General features: G+C 37.7%; 1 protein-coding gene across 3 annotated transcripts; it reads right to left on the bottom strand.

The window, feature by feature from the left end:
- Positions 1-408: 408 nt before the first annotated feature.
- On the bottom strand, positions 409-22,418 carry tasor2 (transcription activation suppressor family member 2). Of its 3 annotated transcripts, none has more exons than XM_066643323.1 (22): positions 21,831-22,418; positions 20,634-20,782; positions 20,449-20,544; positions 20,282-20,354; positions 17,779-17,870; positions 17,156-17,293; positions 16,833-16,963; positions 15,820-15,833; positions 15,573-15,672; positions 15,339-15,433; positions 15,059-15,159; positions 14,104-14,176; positions 13,927-13,998; positions 11,795-13,840; positions 10,476-11,256; positions 9,093-9,519; positions 4,025-7,807; positions 3,263-3,385; positions 3,017-3,170; positions 2,803-2,908; positions 1,408-1,589; positions 409-847 (listed from the first exon to the last, which is right to left on the bottom strand). In XM_066643323.1, the coding sequence occupies exons 1-22, from the start codon at positions 21,859-21,861 to the stop codon at positions 750-752; spliced, it is 8,865 nt and encodes a 2,954-aa protein (XP_066499420.1). In that variant the 5' UTR covers positions 21,862-22,418; the 3' UTR covers positions 409-749. The 3 variants fall into 3 exon arrangements, 2 of the variants coding, with proteins under 2 accessions (XP_066499420.1, XP_066499421.1); XM_066643324.1 differs by having other exon boundaries at positions 10,476-10,824; XR_010795298.1 differs by lacking the exons at positions 409-847; positions 1,408-1,589 and having other exon boundaries at positions 3,017-3,186.
- Between the last annotated feature and the right edge of the window lie 658 nt (positions 22,419-23,076).

Below are 23,076 nucleotides of genomic sequence, written 5' to 3'. Positions count from 1 at the left end.
ATCTCCTTGTCTTTACCCTTCATTCTCTTGAGTTTCATTAACCATATAGGAGCACTTTGTAGTTTTATAATTACGGATTACAGTCCATATGTTGCTCTGTATACTTTATTTTCCACATTTTGGGTCAGGAACCCACAGAGCAGGCTGACTTTACATCTTCAAGGTGGACCAAACGAGGTAGGAGTGTCTAACAGAGTGAACCGTGCTGGTACATCACCACTAAGTCAGAGTCACTGCAGCAACAAATGGACTACAGTCTGTAATAATTATGAAACTAAAGTTCTCCTGTATGACAAGTGAAACAAGTAGGTGGTCAGTGTATACTACTACACACAACTCTTATGATTAAATTAAGAACAAACAAACAATGTTTATTTAAGCTCTACTATTTTTATTTTGGTATATTACAGAAAAATATGTTAGTTTAGCATAACATGGTAAGGAAAAATAACTTGTAGCAAGCAAACGTTCTTAAGTATTTTATTTTATTAAAATTAGAACTTGTAAATATGATTTATAAAACCATATGAAAACAAATGAAAATACACTAAAATAGCACTGGAATATTTGTACAATATATAAAACTGAAGCAAATTAAACATTTTACAGTAATCACTTCTACAGTTATACAAGTTGAGCATGTACAGAGAAAAATAACTTACAATTTTTTACAAGACACTTGCCAAAAAGCAAGTAGCCAGATTCTGCAAGAAAAGAAATGTGCCAAAAGGCCATTTTTAGTGAATAATTTATGAAATGGAACATGTGTCGTTTGAAAGAATCCTTGAAAATGTGTATATATTCATTGTTAAAATCCCATGTTTTTCAAACGCCTCGGCCGGTGTATCTGAAAAAGAAAGAAATATAAATAGATAAATATTTAATCCTAAAAAGTAACATTTACATAAAATCTAGGTCACATCCAGTGCAGGAATTATCAGTTCAGTTCTAGGAAAAGAAATGTATTGCCCTGAATTAGCAACCTTCTCTAAAGTGTACTGATTATTCCATATACAGAAGCACTACAACAAAGTAATACAAATCTTATTTATATATTTTAAAAACCCCTTAAAACAACTGCAGTCTGATTAAAAGCATGCATCTCCCAGACAAAACAGTAATTTTACAGAAGGAAAAAACCTTCTTAACTTTCAATGGAAGTGAACGTAAGAAGATAGTATTCCAGTTAATTTTGCAGTATTTTTATTGGTTTGTCTGTTATGAAATTTTCACACAGTGTGACAGCTGCTGTGTTCAAACAAAAAATCCACAAAAATGCAGATACATGTTTTTAATTGGATATCTAAAATCAATATCTAAAAGCAAGACCCATAGAATAGCAGCAAGATCCACAGAAAAGCAGGCCTACATATAACTGATTATATAAAGATAAACAGGAACCTTCACCTGTAATAAATACAGGGAACCGAGCAGAGGCATTCTGTATCTGGAGACAAACAAGACAGTGAAGGTAGTCTGGTCTGTCTCGTGAAATGACATCACACTCATGGTAAGGCAAGACCTCCACCATCCCAGCTTCCTGGCAGCAGTCCATGAAGTTCTTTCTGGTCTGTGCCTCGGGACTACACCTGATAAATGAAGAAAGAATTGTGAACTCATGTTCTAGGCATTCACCATACAAGTTACTGTTTACAGCAGAGATATGACATTACTGAATTTTCTTATTTCATATACCCAGTGATTTTTATAGGTTTGTATTATTCATTCATTCATTATCTGTAACAGCTTATGCAGTTCATGGTCGCGGTGGGTCCACAGCCTACCTGGAATTGGGAATACACCCTGGAGGGGGCGCCAGTCCTTCACAGGACAACACAGACACACACACACACACACTCACACCTATGGACACGTTTGAGTCACCAATCCACCTACCAACGTGTGTTTTTGGACTGTGGGAGGAAACTGGAGCACCCAGAGAAAACCCAAACAGGCACAGGGAGAACACACCACACTCCTCACAGACAGTCACCCGGAGGAAACCCACACAGACACAGGGAGAACACACCAACTCCTCACAGACAGTTACTCAGAGAAAACCCATGCAGACACTGGGAGAACACACCACACTCCTCACAGACAGTCACCTGGAGCAGGAATCGAACTCTGTTTTTTTCTGTTTACATTTTATTCCTCCATCCATCCATTCACTCATCAGTAACTACTCATTCCATTCAGAATTGTGCTGGATCAGACTCACTGTGCACAAGGAAGGAATACACCCTGGACGGTGTGCCAGTGTATCACAGGCACATATATATTCACTCACACACTTGCAGCTGAGGACACCTTTGCATTGACAATCAACCTACAAAACTTTTTAGACTGTGAGAGGTAACCCACACACACACAGAAGGAGAACACACCAAACTCCTCACAGAGAATGGTGGGGTTAAAGCCCACAATCCCAGGACCCTGGAGCTGTGTGAAAGCAACACAACCTGTAGCACCACTGTGCCGCCACTCACTTAAATTTAATTCACAGTATCATCTCTGTCCAATGAAAAACATGTATCTCCAAAATAGCAGCTTTACAGAAGGAGGAAAAAACCTTCCTAACATTCACAGGAAGTCAGTAAAAAAGATTTAGTTCAAAGTAATTTTGGTAAATTAACTGCTGTGTTTAAACGATAAACTAAAAATCCTCAAAAGTGGAGATACATGTTTTTCTCTGGACAGCGATTATGCTTTAGCTGCCATTAAATCTCTCTGCAAGATGCTTCTGTATGGTTTGGCCTTCTTGTTATGTCCAACAAATAAAAATAGAAAAATTGAGTTTACCTTGCATTTTCCCGAAGTTTTCGGCTGTCTCTGTAGTGCAGAAACCATTTCCACTTCCCTTTTTTATCAAGCTCCTCCATAATGCCCACAACCCTTTTCATATTTTCTTTAAAGGGTTTTATAAAAGAAAAACAGAATCAATTTGACATGAGAAATCTTTGAGATTAAGTTATTACAGTTTTTATACAATGATATCATACTCTAAAACCACTACCTAACGTCAGCGTGTCCAAAGAGTTGTCATCTAATACCACAAAGCCACCCTTGGCAAAAAGTTCCTGGTGTGTAAGGTTCACGACATCATCAGGCTGATCAATGCCCGCAAAAAGTACTTTGGATGACTTCTTCAGTTCCAGCAAATGAGGGACCTGGGAAGACATGAGTCTTTTAAAAAAAAAAAAAAAAAGAGTCTTTGAACTTAGGAAACAACTTGGTAAAAAACTCTGAACATGTGACTTACATCACATATGTGTCCTGCAATATCCTCATTCCGTATTATAATAAGAAGAGGAGTTTGGTCCTTGGTATCCAAGCCAAACTGGTAAGGCTCAACCGCTGTGTGTCCCTCCGCCTCCAAAATTTCCTAAACATCAGAATATATAGTAGTGAACATCTTTCTATGATTAACCCTCAATATGAATATAATAAACCCCTGACAATTTGTATCTCTTCATAGCCAGCATCTTGCCCATATTAGGAGCATTTCGTTTAAGCACTAGGATTACGAATATTAATACAATTTCCAGCATTTTCGTTTGGTAAGGAAATGTTCCTCCCATCAATTGTAACTAAATCATCTGCTACATACATAGTATAAGCAAGTTACAAACTTGAGCTTCATGAAACTCCACTACTGAACTGGTCTACCAACCCACAGACTATATAACAATACAATTAAAACAAAAACATTATGTAATAACAAACAACATTGAACTTACTGTGCCAGGACTTCCATAACAATTCATTGTGACATTGCATTACATACTTCGCATTGCATACTTCTGTAACCCACTCCTATAACCCCACCCCAAACTTCTTATATATTTGTAGTAACATTATACACAAGACAAAACTTCCAAAGCTATTAATTTTGGATTATATCAGGGCATATCACCCATTTTATAAAATTACATTAATTTACTTCATAGATGAACCAAGCTTAGACCAAGAGATTCTAATACAGACTACAGAGAAGTCCATTCCTAATCCAATGTTTTCTTACCTTGGCTTCCTTGAAAAAAGGGTCTGCCGATGTAACCAAGATGTAGAACTTGTACTTAATCTTGCATGCTTGCCGCACAACAGAGTTCAAATTGTCATGCAGGTTATCAAACATGGCTTTTTTAATGCGACCACAGAATGCACTTGGTTTTCTACTTGCAGGAGTCTCAACATCATGTTTTCTTTTTTTGTCATTCTGACGAACAACTGTCTTTCCAGTGCAGACATCATTCATCAAGGTATTGTAAGATTTTGCACATTCTTTTGTTATGTCTGATATCTTGGAGGAAGATGCTTCATTGCCTCCTTTGCAATAAAGGCTTTGGAGATGCAAGGGTCTACTATAATTCCTCTTCTCCCTCATGACTTTCCTTTCAGACATGTCCACATTTATCTTAAACTTGGGCAGAGTTTGCCAAGTTTCATCAAATTGAACAGAACCTTCCTGCTCATCAAGTCTTGAAAACTGAATAGTCATCAGGTTCTCAGCTTGGCTAAGATTCGTTTTGCGTTGCGACTTTGCTCTGGAGGCGGCCTTGCAGTTTTTAAGCATCTGATTCATCTTTTCTGAGAAGATGAGATACTCACGTTCCATTAAAGACTGAGTGATGTCAGATTTTGATTTCTGATCTTCCCAGCTATGGAAAGATTCTTCAGCATCCAAACTCACAGCATGTGTGCCTGCTGATCGTTGTAGAGTGGCAGGATTTTCAAATATGACTCGATTACCTTTCTTATCAAATACAGTAATGATAGAAGAGGGGGGGTCACGGACAAACCTGTCATTCTCCTCACTTGAGTCAAATATTCCTTCTCTCCTGAAATACCTGTGCCAGTCAAATGACGATTTGCTTTCTCCTCTATGCTGGTGTGGGGTAGAAATGACTGTCCTAAATGTTTTTGTTCGATCTGCACCATAGGAAATGGTCTTTCTAATAGTGTGCTCTGCGTCTTTATCCAAGTTATCTTCATAGAGTGTTCTTTTGCGTTTCTTTCTACTGTAATTAATACTGTCGAAGTCATTAGATTCATATGAACAGAACACATCTCTTTTATAACTAAAAGGAAAAAGTCTTTCATCTGTTCTACACGTAGTGGACATGGAATCTGCATAGTGAAACTGCTTTAGCCAGACGGGGATGTCTGAATCACTCTCTGTGGCCTCTCTTGGCATTTGTGCAACTTCTCTTTGAATAGACCTATTGTTTCTGGACTGTGTAAAAGGACGCTCTAAATCCTCATCACATGCATATGATTCCCTGAGTGTATCTTGTTCATCTATTTTGAAGTTAGAGCCATATGTCCATGTTGAAAGCAGCTCCGGTGATTGCTCTTCAAATTGTTCTGATGAAAGATCATATTGATCCTTAAGAGGCTGACCTTCTGTAGAATAAATGTCTCTTGTTGGGGTGATTGCTTCATGCTCAAAATGAAACAAGTTGTGCTTGGGCACATGTTCACTGCTTGATGATGACCTTTCATCAGTCACTTTTACAGTGGTTTCATGCTTCCTAAAAGACCAGTAAGCACCCTGAGGGAAAGATTGTGCTCTGTGACCTGGAGAATTTGAAATGTGTGTCTCTGAACTGGTTGGTGGGCACAAAGGTACCCTATCGGGTAGCAACCCTGCAATGGTGGGACTCCTTTTTAAAGTGCGAACTGTTCTGTGATTGTCTTGTGAATCCTTACAATCCTCATGATTATATTGCATTTCGTCCTGAGTAGGGGTGCAGCTTCTGCTTTTTAGCTCAGGCTCTGTATTTATTTGCAGGTCCAGTTGTGACATATCCTGACTGTCCTGACCGTCAAAAACATGACATGTCTTAGAGATTTTATCAAAAGGCATTTCACATACTGTGTAGGGGACATTTTTCTGGTTGGTGTCTTTCCCCTGTGGTTCAGTGTTTTTGCTTGAATCAACATTCTGTGTTTTGTCCACATTTGCATTAACTTCAGTGCAAAGGGAAACATCCCCACTCTCTCTTCTAGGTTCAGCCTGGATCTCATTCTGAACAAGTGTTGAGTGATGAAATTTTGAACTTTCACTGAAACACTCTGCTGGGACGCAAGTGGCACCAACAGTTGAACTGTGGGCTTCCTTCTTCTTTAATAACTCCTGTGCAGTTAGGCTCTCATGATCTGCAGATGAATCAGATGTCATCTCTGACTGAGCACTCGTCTGCTCTCCAACACTGTTTATTATGTTAGTCTCAGTTTTTATTTCACCCTCATGCAGCTTTACATTTCCTACATCTGTGGAAGAACAACCCATCTCTTTAGCAAGGTCCTCATCATCAGAGATACTCATTTTGTCCACCTTTCCTTTGGTTTCTTCATCTGCATTCCTCTTATTACATTTGTCCAGTTCTATGCACGTGTCTGCTTCTTCCAAAGCTGGCACAAGAGACTCAATGTTATTTTGCTTTTCTGATTCCATTTTTTGGTTGGCATCACAAATTAGCTGTGCATCTGGATGATCATTATATTCGTCTGGTACTTTTTCACATATTTTTTCCTCTGATTTCTCAGACACATGTTTATTGTTATCATTTTCATTATTTTCTTCTGGAACCGGCTTGCCTTCGATCTCGTCATGACACTCAGTTACGGATGGACTATCAAGTTTAGGTCTGGCTTCGTTTGTGATTACATTCCCATCCTGTACATTTACAGACGAGCCACCTGCAGTAACACAAGTAGGTGTAACCCCTTTCTCTGCATTCTCTTCAAGTTCTTGTTCAGTTACAACTGTGCCATCTCTGACGTCCTGCACAGGTTTAACATCGTTCTTCTCCACCCTTTCATTACTGATATCACATACATTATGAGGTGTCTCCTTTCTCATGTCAGTGCTTGAAATGTCACTTTTGACATCCAGTGTAGGTATGTCATGTCTGACCTCAGGCATAGGTGCATTCTCCTTTGCTTCATCATTGTGTACTGAGTCACTTGCATCTTTTTTGGTATCAGGTGCAGATTCATCTGCTGTCATAGGTTTGATGGTTTCCTTTGCCTTATCACTGATGACATGCCCACCCTCAGGTGTGTCATCAATGACTACATGCATGGGTGTGTCATGAATGACTACAGGCTTGGGTGTGTCATCTTTAACTTTATCAGCTGTAACCTCATTCACTCTGGGAATGACCACAGATTCACTTTGTGAATCTACACAATCATGCACAGATTTAACTTCTTCCACTTTTGCATCATCATTTTCATGAGATGTGACCACAGGACTGGCAGGTCTGCTTTCTTCCACTGTTTTAAATACACTCTTATCTTTGTCATTAGCAGACTGCACGTTTTCATCAGTGAGTGCTGCAGTATGCTTATCTTTTGACACACTCTCCGTTGACTCAGGTATTCCATCTCCAATTTTGCCCTTATTGCTCTGTGCTTTGTGTATGTGTATTTTTTCAGGAACTTGGTCATGCAGCTTTGAGAAAATCACAGACTTCAAAGGCCTTATGATCTGGTGGAATACAGTACACTTGGAATCAGAGCCTGTGACTTTTCCTGAGGGAATTTTCTCAGGTCTTTTGAACTTCAGTGCCTCTGGCATAGACTGGTCCTTCCTAACCACTGCACTCTGCTGCAATTTCAATCTTTTTTGTTCATCTATGTGCATATTTGACGCCTGTTCACACAAATGGCTGTATGCACTGTTGTTCTCCAAAATTTTTGTGTAAGAGCTTTCAGTGACCGTATCATTGTCCGTGTCACTACACTCATCGTCAGGAAGAGGACTTTCTTCCAAGAGGTTCTCAGTAGATCTGTAAACCTGCAATGAAATAACACAAAACAAAAGAGTACAGTCAGTCCACATGGCATATCAAACAGATCAGAATGAGCTGTGAATATGCAACCAGTCCTGCCAAAAACGTTTGCTTCTTTTTAAGTTTTTTTTTTTTAATCTTTTTTCTGAACTCATGAACTAAGATCACATAATTGATTGAGATATTCTGCTTTATTCAATCTGTAAACAAATATGTTATGAATGTATGGCACAGGACCTGAAGGTACGATTAAACCCGTAAATGGCGAAACATCACGCATGGCTTCAAAGTCAACAAGCGGATGGCAGCCCCAAACATTTTTGTCAACATTTCATATTTCCTAACAACTCCCTGTAGTATCTGTTGTCAAAACTACCCTTAAAATATTATGTTTCAAATTTTTTAATTTTACAAATGTCATTTGGTGCATTGTATAAATCGCATAAATGTATAAATAGTTAAATTGATTTCTTTTTAATCTCTTATAGACCCGTTATACTGTAAGCCAAAGTGATATGGATGTCTGACATGAATTAATGAGGCATAAATTAAATGATTTTTATAAAAAAAAATAATAATAATAATTATAACAATAAATAAATAGAAAATTGACTAAAACTAAATATTTCTGGTGCTTTTCCACTGTACGGATCCTACTCGACTTGATTTTTTTGCTTTTTCACTAGCCAAAATAGGTCCTTGGAATCGGGTGGCAGACGAAAAACACCAACAAAAGCCAGATGCTGCAACAAGGGAAAACACGGAGCCGCGTTTAAAAAAATAAAAAAACTGAACAAAACAAACAACCAACCAAAATACACAACTGCGCCTAAGGTTAACACCACCATTGTTGTTTTATTCAAAGCCTGCTGTTCTGGTTAAAGGTGGTTTACGAATGTGACTGATTACATTTCATTTACATTTTTGTAGTGGAACGCGAGCATGGAAAGCACGTCAAGTCACACAGAGCTGAGTCAAGTGAAATCCATGCAGTGGAAAAGCTCTTTTATATACACTCAAATGCATGTCTTTAATTTTAAGAATAAAACATTTTATAGATACTGAAGTAAACAGCAGATTTTGGGTAAATTTGAAAAAAATATCCAATAGGCCACAGATTATTACTAGGAGATATGGGGATCTTAATTCACTACACCCTCAACAGTAATTGAATTTAAAAAAAGGCTAGGTCATGAGCATAGCCCTACAGTGATGTATTTAACTATATTGTTTTATGATAAATGTATGCTGGCAAAAAATGTTTATTATATTTCTGTTAGAAATACTTACCGTATCACTTAACTTTGGCGGAACATTAGAAGAATGGGATAAATTAGCTCTGACTGGCTCTTCACTTTCTGCCGTGTGTTCCGTTCCTGATCTTGTCTCAGAACTGGTTGTGAGACTCTCTCCACTGTTTTTTTGTGAAACAGTGCAATTATCTGAAACATCAGATACTTTGACTGAAAGGTCTAGGATATCTGACACAGGATGAGGGGGACAAGTTCCATCCTCTTTGGAGCCAACAAAAGAAAACGATGTAGCCTGTACAGGGCTCATATCATCAGATACATTTGGAGGGTCATTTTTTTCAAGCTGCAGACAGTTGTCAAAGTGAAAGAACCTGGATGTGGGTTTGCTGTAGAACAGACCTATCCACATATGGAAAATGAGATGAACCTGCTCATAGTTGTCCTCAATGCTGAAATCCCATTTGCTGAAAAATACAGGAATTATAAAAAGCAGTTAGCAGTATACAGAATATACATTTCTACAATACTGTAAAAGGCACAAGATGTATGTTTTTTTTAAAGATCTAATAATCTTGTTTTTAACATCGTATGCAATGTACAAAGTGCATTAATTCTTTGATCATAATTATCATGTAATCCATAAAAACATCTCTTATATTTTGAAACCAAACACAACATGGTCAGTGCTCTTTGAACACCTCTAAAGTGCCATTTCAACTAAAGCTGTTTCAAATGCACTGGAAGATACTGGACTATAGTCTTGAAATCTCCATAGACAAAACCTGGCTACAGCATGAGACATACTGAACAAGTCAGTGGCTTTCAAAGTTGGCAGTGTCATATGGCTAGAGTTGTGAAAAGCATGCTGCTGTGGAAATGTGAAGTGATGAATAATGCTTCTCTGTCTGGCAATATGAAGAACAAACCTGGGTTTATTGGATGACTGGGTTTGTTACCTGCCTGAATTCATAGAGCAAACCATGAAGCAAGATGGAGAAGGAATAATGCTTTGGGGCTTTGATAATGCTTGGAATCGATCTCTAACAATATAGAGAATTGTGTACTTTGAAGTTTGTGGCAGCACATTTTCCCTGCTGCAAGCTATGCCTTACCTCCCAACATCAGTCCTTGACTGTTAGAGTTCTTGTAGTATAACATAAAGAAAATTCATTCAAAGTTCATTTTATAGGAATCAAGAGAGAAAGAGAAAGAGAGAGACCAATCTCAGAGTAAACTCACATGTCCAACAAGCACAAATGGATGTAATGTTTGGATGTCTACATACCTTTAGCCATGCAGTGTATAAGGTGTTTAGTGTACTGTATTATAGGTGACAATCAAACATTTCAAGTCCATACAAAGAAAACAATTGCTAGACAAGGATAAATAATAATAATAATAATAATAATACACCACATACCCATGCAGTGCTCTTGTCACACTTTTCTCCAGTCGGTCATTTGTGAACTTGCTGTCATATCTGAAGTCGTAGATTTCTTTCCAATCTCTTCCTACTTGAATTGAGCCCTCCTTTTCAATGATGCACCTGTGGTGGAGAAGCTTTGGCTTCCGCACTTTGGCCAGCAGAGTAGATGGTTGTGACACATTTAAAGATGTAATATGTCTCCATCCATTTTTGTCTCCTTTATTTTGATAGACTGAGCCATTATTATGATCAGGTAACTTCAGTTGAGGCTTAGAATTCAAGGATTGTGGAGAGTCAACACATCCATCAGGAGGTGGAACCTGGGGAAACGCTCCTGACAAACCTGATAGTAGAGAGGTGGGCTGTGAGTAAGAATGCTCTTTTGATATTTCCATCATCAAATCCTTAGGCATTACTAGACTCTGTGGAAAGGGGGATTTGGGAGGTAATTTTAATCTGGCAGCAGAACTTTGCAACAGAGAATGAAGAACTGACTCCGGCAAGTTATTAGTCTTGACTCCATCATGGGTCTGTTGTCTGGGTTTTGTTGTGATAGGAAGAATTTTGTCACTATTCACGCTGAGGGCCAGGTCAGCCAGAAGATTAAGAGCATCTGAAGGCAGAGATGCACAAGTGGCCAACGCCTCTTTACCTCTTTTGCCCTCAGAACTAATCATTTTTCCTCCTACACTATCCTCAGCAAGTGCAGATATGAGCTGTTGGTCAACTTGTTTAACTATTTCATTAGGAGCAGGGGTGTCAAAAATGATGTGTCCTGTGAAAAAAAGAACAAAACACAGAGACAATAGAGCATGAAAAAGCAGCAAGGAAGAATGTGCATGAAAACAAAGCAGAATCTGTCAAGCACATGCACAAACATACACAGAGCAGAGGTGGCAGAAGTAAAAGACAAAGCTGTTATACTGTGATGCTTTCCCTACTGAAAATGTCGAATTAACACAGTTGTTGTTAATGTTATAATGGAATGGTAGAGATGTTTTATTACTTATGGTAAAATAAGATTTTAAGTAGGGTTAGCAAGACAGGAGCGAAACAAAAGCAGACAGAATCCTTTGGACTTTTTTTATTTAAAAAAAATATTCTTCTTTAAATTCTTCCATTACGAATTTAAAGTTAATTTTCTTTACATATATTCTTTCTATTAACTGTAAAATCTCACCTTCACTGAAATATTCAAATTATTTCTTTTGTTCTGTCATATACCGTACCATACTTTGTTAATGTAAATGTTAAACAGGTTTACATTCTATATCTACAAAACCCCCAAAAAATGTATTTTACTATATTCATACCATTTTCTTTTGGTGTAAGCTTGTCTTGGGACGATGAGCTATGAAGTTCCCCCTGTGATAAAAGCTCCAGACCTTTGCTAGGCTCTTCGCTAGCAGGCAGATCACAATTATTCTGTACTGCAGTGCTGTTGTTTTCTTTTGTACTTTTATTTGGGCTCAATTTGTCTTTGTCCTGCATCACATCCAGTTCCGTGTTTGGTTTAACTTTTTTCAATTCAGACTCCGCATTATCTGACGCTGACTGTCCATGATCTCTTATCCTCTTTGCTCTTCTAAGTACAGTCTTTAGTTTACTTATGGATATTGCCTTGTACACACTATCTTTTGTTTTGTCTTTTTTGATATCAGAATCTAAAGACGGTTCAGAGTTTTTGAGGGATGTAGATTCTTTCTCTGAAATTTGTTGAGGCGCATTTGCTGAAGCATCCATGGGAATGTTTTGTATGTGTGATAGAGGCATAAGTTCACTGTTTTCTGTTGGCGGAGTAACCGTTGTATCTGCTTGTTTATCATTTGCAGGGCTGGAAGTCTGCACCAACAGCGAATCTTCAATGTCTTTTGTTTCCTTTGATGGCTTTATGTCTCCAGAAGCAATTTCAGATCCATGGGGAACAAAGACAAATCCACAGTCTGTGACTATTGTCTTAAGGCCATATCGTTCCCTGAAACAAAAGCCTTCCATCTTTCTTTTTGGTGTGCTGGTCACAATTTTTCCTGTAGCATTAGGGTCTGTTGGAGGAGAGCTTTGCTCTACTATAGATTCATTTTCACCACTTTTAACATCTGACCTCAGGACCCTTGTTATATTGACATTAGCATTCCAGAACTTCTTGCGCCTCGGGAGAGAACGCCAGTCTTTTTTCAGCAGATCGCTGGAAGAGGAACATACTGTCTCACTATGCCCACTCTGTTCAGGCGTGGAGACTGCAGAACTAGATGATACAACAGTGTTTTCCACAGAGGTCTGGGTTTCTTCAACTTTACTTAGATTCTTCCCAAAACCCTTTCTTCTCCTTTTGCCACGTCGTCTGGGCAAGCGTCTCTGAGGAGGAGTGCCAGTGTTTGCAGGTGGCAGATTTTTACTAACATCTTCGACTAATGCTGCAGTCTGGTTCTCTGGTGGAGCAGGGGCTGAAACTTCTTTTAGGACCTCCTTGTCTTCAGCAGGTGTCTCAGCCAGGATATCTGAGCAACATTCTTCATTCTTAGACGTATCAACCTCAGCCTCTGCTTCTTCCTCACAATGCTGACTGGCCTTAACTGTCATAGTTGAGATGTCTTTTTCATTTTCTGTTAGTGGCCCAACGGGGGTTTCAATGGGAGTTTCTTTTGTGACTGCCTCAGGACCTCTGCTGCATTCATCATGTACTGAGACACACTGTTCAGGTAGGTCACCTAATTTTGGTGAAGCATTTATTCTATCACAAACGTTGTCAGAAGTTGCAACCACCATTGTACCAGGTGTGCCATTATCATCTGGCACAGCAGAACGGGACAGTTCAGCGACATTTAGCTTTTCAGGCTGCTTTTTTTCAGTGGTTTTCACTTTATCAGACAAAGTGTTAATACGACTTTGATCAGTTTCATCCTTTTCTAAACTCATGTTAGCAGGGGTTTGCGGGGCCTCCTCAGGTGATGAGATATAATAATAGACATCATCATCATGATCATCATCACTACGCTGCTGCTTTCCAGCAGCAAGGAGCTCCAATGCTCTGGCCACTGGAATCTGAAACCCACATGGATTTTCCAAATAAGTCTTTAGACGTGTCCCAGCCTTCTCTGTCCATTTTGGGGCGATTAATGGAAAACCATCAGGTACATCATACTGATCAGGAAACATACTGGCTTCCCGAGCAGGGCTGCTTGAAAGGCCAGGTAAAATAAGAGTGGCAAAGTTCTGTAGATGTTTCTCCACTGTGCCAAGGGGTTCCTCCTGCTGAGCTGGAGAACACTTCTCCATTTCCGATTCAGCATAATTCAGTGCTGGTAGAATTTGAAGAACATCTGGTGAAACCTTAGGCTTGACGTATCCACCTTTGGTCTCTATATAAAAAGAGAAACAATAAACAAAATTAAACACACATGAAAGGCTACTAAAGCCTGACACAAATTGATTTAAGTTTCCTCACCTCTGGGTACAGTTCTGCTGTCTGGGAACATAAACATTCCTTTTAGAGCAATTGCTTTACCAGCCACTGCACCTACAAAAATATAACCTAATTTTATTAAGAGGTTAAGTGTACATTTAGAAAATGTAAATGCAACAAATGCACTTAATATAGGCTGGAATTCGATTAAACCATTACCTTCATATGAGAGGAAATGTGATGAGTGCAACAGTATAAGGAAACCACCATCATCTAAACAAACAACAAGGGCCTGTATGTGGGGGAAAAAAAGAAAACAGGAAAAACCCAATAACTGATTTCTCTTAAGCCTTAAATACACTACATGATTTTCAAAGTCGGCGCAGATTATAAACAGACTGGATACATCACACCACACAAATGTATTTTTACGGATACTAGAAAAATGTCAGGCACACACTACATGACTGGGAATAATACACTACACGACCCCAAACTCCCGAACTAAACATGGAACTCGTTAGTTATTGTTTGGGCTGCCATTTGTTTAGGTCCACAAAGAAAAAACCTTTAAAAATGTCTTTGGGTCATGGATGGGAAAACGTGATCAGTGCGGCCTCTACACATTGCAGAGGAGCTGTAGATTAGTAGAATACTATATATAGTATTAATACTATATACTTGAGGCTATGTTCCATCTTAACGCTCCACATTTCTCTTACAGGTAATACTGGTTGTTTGGGGACATGTGCATCTAGAATTGTGTAATGTCTTTTAGTTTACTGTTTAATCAGTCCTTCACAGTAGATCTCCACTCATTCTCATTGGCTGTTGATGGGACTCGTTCAGACTTGAGTTAATGAAAAGTTTACACTACGAGACTATGTGCAAAGTCAGGTAAAAAAACAAAAAAAACAAACATGTTTAATATGTGGTGACTGATCTGAAATGCAATTTGGAGGCAAAATATCTAGGCTGGAGCCCCTCGCACAATACACGACTTTCCCACGACTAAAAACTGCGACTTCGCCAGAGTCTGCAATCTAGCGCCAACAAGCACAGACTCAGCCTGACTGGAAATCGGGGTTAAAATCAGACTAAAAGTCATGTAGTGTAACCCCAGCGTTAGTCAAATAGTCCACTGCTCCAAAAAACACCCCTACCCCAAACCTACCAAGTCTTTCGCCTTCAGCTCATTGGTTAAATGAGATATGTCATTTTTTTCTTCAAAGGAGACTACATTATACAAACTGAAACATCGACCATCTAGAGAAACTGGAAAAAAAACAACAAAATCATATAAAAGATTAACAAAATATAAAAACACTGGTAAAATCCCATAGCATTCTAAGCCAAGTTGGTGTTTAATTGTCAATTAACAATTTCCAACCAGCTTATACATCTGTTATTTAAGCAACTGCAAAAGTATGAATGTTTAAAGTGAATTAACTCACCTTCACCAACACAAGAGGTTTCAAAAACTGCTAGAGGCAATGTCTTCCTCAGTTCAGAGACTCCAATAGCATGGTCAACTCTGACTGTCTTTGGACTGATGGGGAAATAAAATTGCAAGAAAGATCAGATTTGCATATTAAGAGGAAATATGTACTCAGTAATGCAATGAAAATTCCACTGATTTATATGGACGAATGTATGTAGCATCAAACAAACGAGTCAAAACGACTCACAGGTTTGCAGGAAACAAGGCACCATGGATAGACTCCAAACCAATATTGTAGAGAACGGATTCAATTTTGAGTAGGCCACTCCAAGGTTGGTAAAAAAATGCTGTAATAAAAAGGTACACAAGTCATCAACGATAACTATGTTCCCTAAAAATAAAAGACACTTGTATAATACTCAGAACTAAAACCAATGTCTAATAGCATACATTAATACATTAATGATATTACAAAATACTCATTAAATACTTACATGATTTTTCTTGGCTGAAAAAAATAAATAAAGAGAGAAACAACTCAATGCTTACTTACAGTATAATTTAGCATTTATGAACAGCTTTACATTTGAAACAAATGCAGCAAGTCTTACATGTATTCCTAAATTAATGAGGAATTCTTAATTATTAAACTATTAAACAATTTGCTATACTTCGACTAGGTCTTAAGGAATAAACCTATTTAAACTGAATTATCATAAATAGCACTCTACTAACAATGTAAACCACATCTGAATGAGTTCTAATTTATCCAAATTTAAAAAGTACGAATTCCTCTGAATTGTTACAACAGAATGAATAAAACATAAAATATTGCATTTTATTGTTTAATATTATCCTGGTTACGAACACATTGATATATGCAAGTTATATACCCTATCCACTCCATTTTATATGTATAACATGTATTTTAATCTTGAAGATATGTCATGAAATTGCACTTAACAAAATAACATTTGATATTTATTTGTATATTAATCCATTTCAACTCCGGCTTTTTGCTCAGAACTGCGAGGGTATCTCAGATCACCGAATGATCTACAGTGGCATCACCTTGACAATATACACAACATAGGCATCAGCAGCTGGGTTGAGAGATACAACCAATGAACTAACTAAATATCTGAGATATTTTTAATGTTAATTAGAACCCTTTTAGTGTACACTTTAGCTTCCAAAGCCATAAAAAACAGAATCTTTACTTCAGAATATATCAGAAGTGCTTATCCACAGCTCCTGCTCCCTCAGTGGGTGCCACAATTAACTTGAATCACCTTTTGGCCTCAAAACTAACTTGATACGACGCTTTAGATTTAGTTCTAAAATGACTTGAAAATAAGCAACATTTTTTTAATTCTCAGAAAAATAAACAAACAAACAAAAGCAAATTGTTAAAATTATATTATGAAAATGAGTGGACAGGGACATGCAGCCAATAGCCTCCTTGCTATTCACGTACTGCTTTAAAAGTCAAATTGATAGTGCTGACCTTTTCTCTTTAATCTCTAATGAGAAGGTGTTCTTCCCATAGGAAAATGCCACCACAGCGAATGGACACACATGTCTTGGGCAAGGCTCTGCCCTACTCCTCCTTCCCTCCAGCAGCTCATACATATAATACTGTAAAATTAAACATGAATTTAGTCGGGGATATGTTTCTCAGTAAGACCACTGTTTCTGCCAGGAATTATTAGGGTTAAACAGATCATACTACACAGTGATTTTTTTCCAAAATGAAAAAAATGTATAATGTATAAACTTTTCTTTTTTCAGAAATTAGTTGAAATGAAAATAGGATGAGGTGCATGTCACCTGGGTTCGTTCAAAAGCCAAGAAGGAGCTGGTGGTGGCACACACTGCTCCAAGCTGATCTGACACATGGCAGTCAAAACCACTGGTTGGAGGTGTGAATTTCTGAGTGTAGTTTTCTGTTACTTCTTTGACCCGACCCTGAGGGCAAAGTACGTAATGAAAAAATATTATGTTCATTAAAATATTAGCACCGTGGCGCAACAGGTAGTGTTGTATTCACACAGCTCCTGGTGGTGTGGGTTCGAGTCCCGCTCTGGGTGACTGACTGTGAGGAGTTTGGTGTGTTCTCTCTGTGTCAGTGTGGGTTTCCTCCCACAGTCCAAAAAACACACATTGGCAGGTGGATTGGTGACTCAAAAGTGTCCATTTGTGTGAGTGTGTGAGTGAATGTGTGTCGCCCTGTGAAGGACTGGTGCCCTGTCCAGAGTGTGTTCCTGCCTTGCGCCCAATGATTCAGTGTATGCTCCAGAACGTCCATGACCCTGAATTGGATAAGCGGTTACAGACAATGGAAGGATGGATGGATTAAATTATTAAGGTCATATAAATGAGTGTAGAAATTGAGAACCAGCACATTCGCCAACTTTTGGGAAAATAATTGTGATAGAATAACATATTTTTACCTTTGTCAGCTTCAAGATGACAATGTTGCCGGTCTTGCCATCATACCAGCGTTTTAGGTCCAGACAGTCAGAGTACTTTGAGATATACACACCTGGTTTAAACACAGTTAACATAAATTAAAAATAAAATAAAAACTGTTATCCATGTAATATTAGTAGGCTATAAAAACACTAATACACACACAAATACATATATAACTGTGGTACCACCGGAGGGTGGTAAGAGGTGCTCCTATTTAAGTAAAGAAATGTATTAATAAATACAAATTTACAAGTTTTTTTGTGTACATTACAAAAATGTTTCACAGTTTCAATTTTGCTTTAATGAATACAACATGGGGTATGCATACACCAAAGTTCATTATGTATGTAATGAACTTATTTTTTAATGAACACATTTCTTTCAGAGAGGGAACGCAATCCCCCAGTATTTTGCAATATCTGTGCAAAGAAAGCCAGGTTTCAGCTGCTGGACATAAGCAATGTGTAGCAACAGACGTGAGCATTTTGGGGTTTGTTACAAAAAAGGCAAAGCAGAAACGAGAAAACCAATAGCCGTGACATACTCCGGAACCCTGAAGAACTAAATCCAGAAGTAAAAGTAGAGGGAAACAAAGCCAGAATTCTGTACATGTGAAGAAAAAAAAAACACAGCTAAGCTGTTCTTCGCATCAAAAGAGTTCTAAAACACCAATCGGTACTAGAAATGCCTTCTTGATACAAGCACAGATAACTGCTGTGAACACCTGCTCCAAGCACCATGCTCTTTTCCTCTGTAGCATATTAAAGAGCATTGCTGAAATTAGCAGGCAAATTTCAAGTAGAAATGTTACAAAATATGCAAAATTCAAGTAAGACATTGCCTTATTCAGAACACCTGCCCCCTGAACAGAGGAAGAACCAGAGGCGCACATGATTCTGTGGTAAAACTCAAAGATAGTACTTGGAGGTTTTGGTTTGATAACGGGTGGTACTTGGTCCAAAAAGTTTGAGAACCACTGTATTAAACTAATGAATGTTCTGCTAATTGTGATGTACTCTTTTGACAAGACAATTGGGATTGAAGTATGTAGTTTCAGAGAGGGTTCCCTTCATGGTTTTGCACTTTCTTTGCAAGCTTTTTTCAAGCTACTTTCTTTGTTTTACACAATCTCTGTACATATTTCAGTGTGTATGTCTACTGTATATCTAATCACTAGAAACTCTGTGTTTATATTATGATATAATTATATTATGATAGTGACATTTCTAGTTACAACATGCTGACTACAAAATAAAACTGCCCTAAGATTCAGGACAAACCAGTTCTTCCACATTATTTTAGGTAAAACCAAACAAAAGGTCACCAGAACAAAATGTAAAATATGCTTTATAAAGCATGAACAATACTCCTCATGGTTCAAAGCTCCAACTTATTGCTTTATAATTCAAAAGAAAAATTTGAGAAGAGTTTATTGTTTAACTGTATATTAACTGATGGTCAAACTAGACTTTATTCAAATTAATCAATGAGTTACCTGAAATGAAATGAATACATAATGCTGGAACTCTGATTAGGTTTTCAAACAAATAAAATAAAATACAATAATTGAGCGAACTGATGAGTAGAAAGAACCCGGCATCAATACACTGCAGTCTTACAAGCTCCAAAAAGAAAGAAAAAAGAAGAAGGGAAAAAAAACAGAGTGGGGAAGGAAACCAAACACACTAACATTTGGCTTTGACTTGTAGCAAAAGCTGTGACCCCTGCACAGAACAACTGTTGTCACAATTATAAAAATCCAAAATACTGTAATTTACTATTTATAATGGTTATATAACTGGAGCATCCTGACTAATAATTTTCAGCATTTCACACAAAGTCTATTTATGTGTCCACAGTTTTAACACTAAAAGCATTAATTAAATGTCTGATGCTATATTTACATTTCTGGAATCAATTTGTGAAAATTTTGCATTCTGTAGTAGTTAAAATGTGTTATTCTGTAAATGGTAGTAATTACTCAGAGGCAAAGTCTAACAGCACAGCTGACCTCCACAGTTTGTTACACTATTCCATAAGTACTTGGTACTTTGCCCCAGAAATAGTTTTAGTTTCCATTTCTCAGTTTCTTTTTCATATTGTACAAAAGCTGTCCATTAACAGTTTCACTTTCAAAAGCAGTTGAGAGCCAGGACTACACACATCATAAGGTAAGAGCATATTTAAACTTCATTATTTACCCTAAGAAACTTTTCAAATTTTAAAGCTTCAGTTGTATTTTATTGACAGCAACCAGTTCATTCAAATCTCAGTCAGGATCTTCGTGTATGTTGAAATTATTTAATGTAATTAATCTGAGAGAATGGCAAAGCATTTCTTGAGCAGAGAATATGTGTATATAATAAGATGGGTCTGAGAAGGTTATGTTAGCGTATCATAAATACATACAACATTCCAGCATTAACACAAAGCAGAAATTACTAATAAAAGCAGAGTTATCACTGCCATGGTAGTAATTACCCTTTGAGGAATCTCCAAGCGTGGTACATGTTCCTTGCCCGACAATTAATCCAGTATCCGCAAGTTTATTTGCCTTTAAATAAATGTGGACAGGTTATTAGGAAACAAATTGCATAATAGCACAGTTTTAAAAACAATGGTGATAAATGTTATGTGTGTGTGTGTACCTTGGATTCATCATCGAATAACAAAAATCCAAACGACTCCTCCAGTTCTTTTTCTGAGTAACCTTTGGCCTGTTTTTCCGCACGGAAAGCAGAATACTAAGTAAAATAAGAGCAGAAATAATGTCAACTGGGCAAAAACACTCACCTAGGTTGTACAAAGAGCTAAAAGAGGCTATTCTACTTACCTTTTCTTGCAAGGTTGCATTATTTATCAAATATGCTGAACTGTAAGTAAAACATTCCTTAGACTCCTTATACAAATAATTGTTCTGAAGAGGTGCTAAAATACTGTTGTCAAAGGTTACTGAGCCTGGAAGCACAGGCTCAAGAAGACCTAAAATACAAAACACAAGAAAACATTTTATGAAAAAGTGCTCAAAATATGCTCCAGATATCTAATTCATACATCATTATTCCTTCCTTTATATCAAACACTGAAATCACAAATTTCTGAAATTATTTTACATTTGCAAACATTTATTTGCTACATTCTGAAAAGGTCCACATATCCACATGCCCAATGTCACCACAAAGAGATCTTCATGCCTAAGAATACAGATTGTCAGCTATAAAACTCTTCTCTGGAGTGATTGAGCTCAATCCATGATCCTCTGTCATTAGCTGGTGTGGATTTCGTGATCAAAACCCACTTTCTAACCCCATTGAAATGCTTGTGACTGACTGCACCAAATGTTCCAACGTCTAATGTAAAGGATTCCCAAAAGCTTACAGAATGTTACTGCAGCAAAATGTTAAACGTTGCAAGCAACGTTAGGCAAGCAAGTCTCCACAAAGCTGTGGCCATACAGTGTGTTTGAGAACAGGAGAAAGCATGATTAAAAATTACATAAAACGCCCAAACAGATAGCTGGATAAATGACATTGCTTTAGAAGGGAAAACAAAAGGCTTGAGCAGGGCTTAGGCAGGGGCTTCACTGGACACCCATGCCTGTTACAACATGTGCTAGACCCATAAGATAGAATCAAAGTTCTTCGTTAAAATTAGCTTAGTTATCATTGTAGCAACCCTAAAATATGTAGCTATTACTGCTGTGTAGCACTGAAACACGCAGTTTTGAAATTGACCCGTGTTACACTTAAAAATGATTTAGCTTTAATATGTTACTAACTACAGATATATAAAAATATAAATCCACATCATCAGTATCATTAGTGGTAGTTTGCAACGTTCAGGCCATTGCTGACAACATTGAGGCACGTTTGAGCTTAAAATAACAATTATACCAGTAAACATATACAGTATCAAAATCAGTACAAAATGTACTAATAAATGAAGATTATTCAAATGGAGACGACAGTCTCATAAGGCGTTTTTAGTTTCAAATCAAGACTACAGGTAGTTTGAAGAGGAAGATAATCACCTTCTTTAGCTAGTATAGTGTCATTCTCCATGAAGGCGAGGCATTTGTGTTTGGTTTCCTCTTGAGGTCAGATCATCGAGATCCTCGGTTTCGTTACATTCTGTTCCTTCTTCATGGAAATGTCTTATCAATTTACACCCAACAAAACAGAGACAGACCTCGGCGGATTTCAACAGAAAGCAACACTTATCTTTTCTTCTTTGGCCGAATCTCTGTTTCTTTATGGGCTCAACTGAAACGTTAGTGAAAAAACTGGTTCGAGAACATGGTTGTGCAACCAGGAAGAACCCTTTCCAAGCAGCTAACGCTAGAGCTGCTAACGGCTACAAGAGCCGAGGTACAAACACCAGTCTTCAACCGCCTTTTACCCTAAACATTAAACTTCCCACGTCCCCAGAGCTTTTAATTTCGCCTGACTTGCTGTATATTCACCCCAGTGCTGTGTGCTAACCACTGTCCGTCCAACAAAGCTCTCTCCGCACTTCAGAAGCGTCGAGAATCGAAAAAGAAACAGAAAGTTAAACGAAAGCCTCCATTTTGTGAATCGCTGCAATCCCGCTGTTATTCCGCTCCTCTGTCGCTGGTGGTCGTGGTGTAGCAGTTGAACAAGGACCCAGTTTAATAAGGAAAATGGACGCTGTTTAATATACTAAAACAAGGACACAGAATCTCAAGCCGAAAATGTAATGTTTTTATACTGAAGTTGCGTTTTAAAAGACTTCAATTTTCAAAAAGATTTCAGATTTCAAATCATAACCTCGGAATATTAATACAGTTTTTATTATCAAGAACATTAACAAGTTTAACAAGTAATACATTAACAAGTTTTAAATGGGAACATTTAACGGAGTTTGTATAGAACTGAGTTCGAACGATCAGAGACAACCAAACGCTGTGCTGTGCACATGATAACCGCCATAACTGTACGGTATTTACAGCTCGGAATTGACTTCTTGGTGATAAAATAAAGAAATGGTCATTCTCTGAAAGAAAAACATTTAAAATCTGGCAACACTGGTCTAAAAAATCACAACTGGATATTTTCCCCCAAATCATTCCCAACGGTGGTCACATTTCCGGTGTTGCTTTATGTTTGTGAATATTTCTTTTTAACAAAAAAAAAAAAAAAAAAAAAAAACTCAGGTATTTTATGATGTCTGCTGTTGTCAATCACCATATAACACCACTCTAAATAAATAACAAATAAATAAATAATAGAGTCCAATGTTTCTGTTCACTTTAGCTG

Source organism: Hoplias malabaricus, chromosome 14 (genome assembly GCF_029633855.1).
Source record: "Hoplias malabaricus isolate fHopMal1 chromosome 14, fHopMal1.hap1, whole genome shotgun sequence".
Classification (NCBI taxonomy): domain Eukaryota; kingdom Metazoa; phylum Chordata; class Actinopteri; order Characiformes; family Erythrinidae; genus Hoplias; species Hoplias malabaricus.
The sequence above is the reverse complement of the archived record's forward strand: the minus strand, read 5'-3'. Positions and strand labels throughout refer to the sequence as shown.

What these genes read in the sequence shown, in the direction of transcription:
- tasor2 (XM_066643323.1), bottom strand. Translation starts at nt 21,861, where the DNA reads ATGGAGAATGACACTATACTAGCTAAAGAAG. An exon ending in GCTTGGAGATTCCTCAAAGG is followed by an intron (nt 17,871 to 20,281) that starts GTAATTACTACC and finishes TGTTTAAACCAG; the next exon opens with GTGTGTATATCTCAAAGTAC. An exon ending in TCATCTTGAAGCTGACAAAG is followed by an intron (nt 17,294 to 17,778) that starts GTAAAAATATGT and finishes CTTTGCCCTCAG; the next exon opens with GGTCGGGTCAAAGAAGTAAC.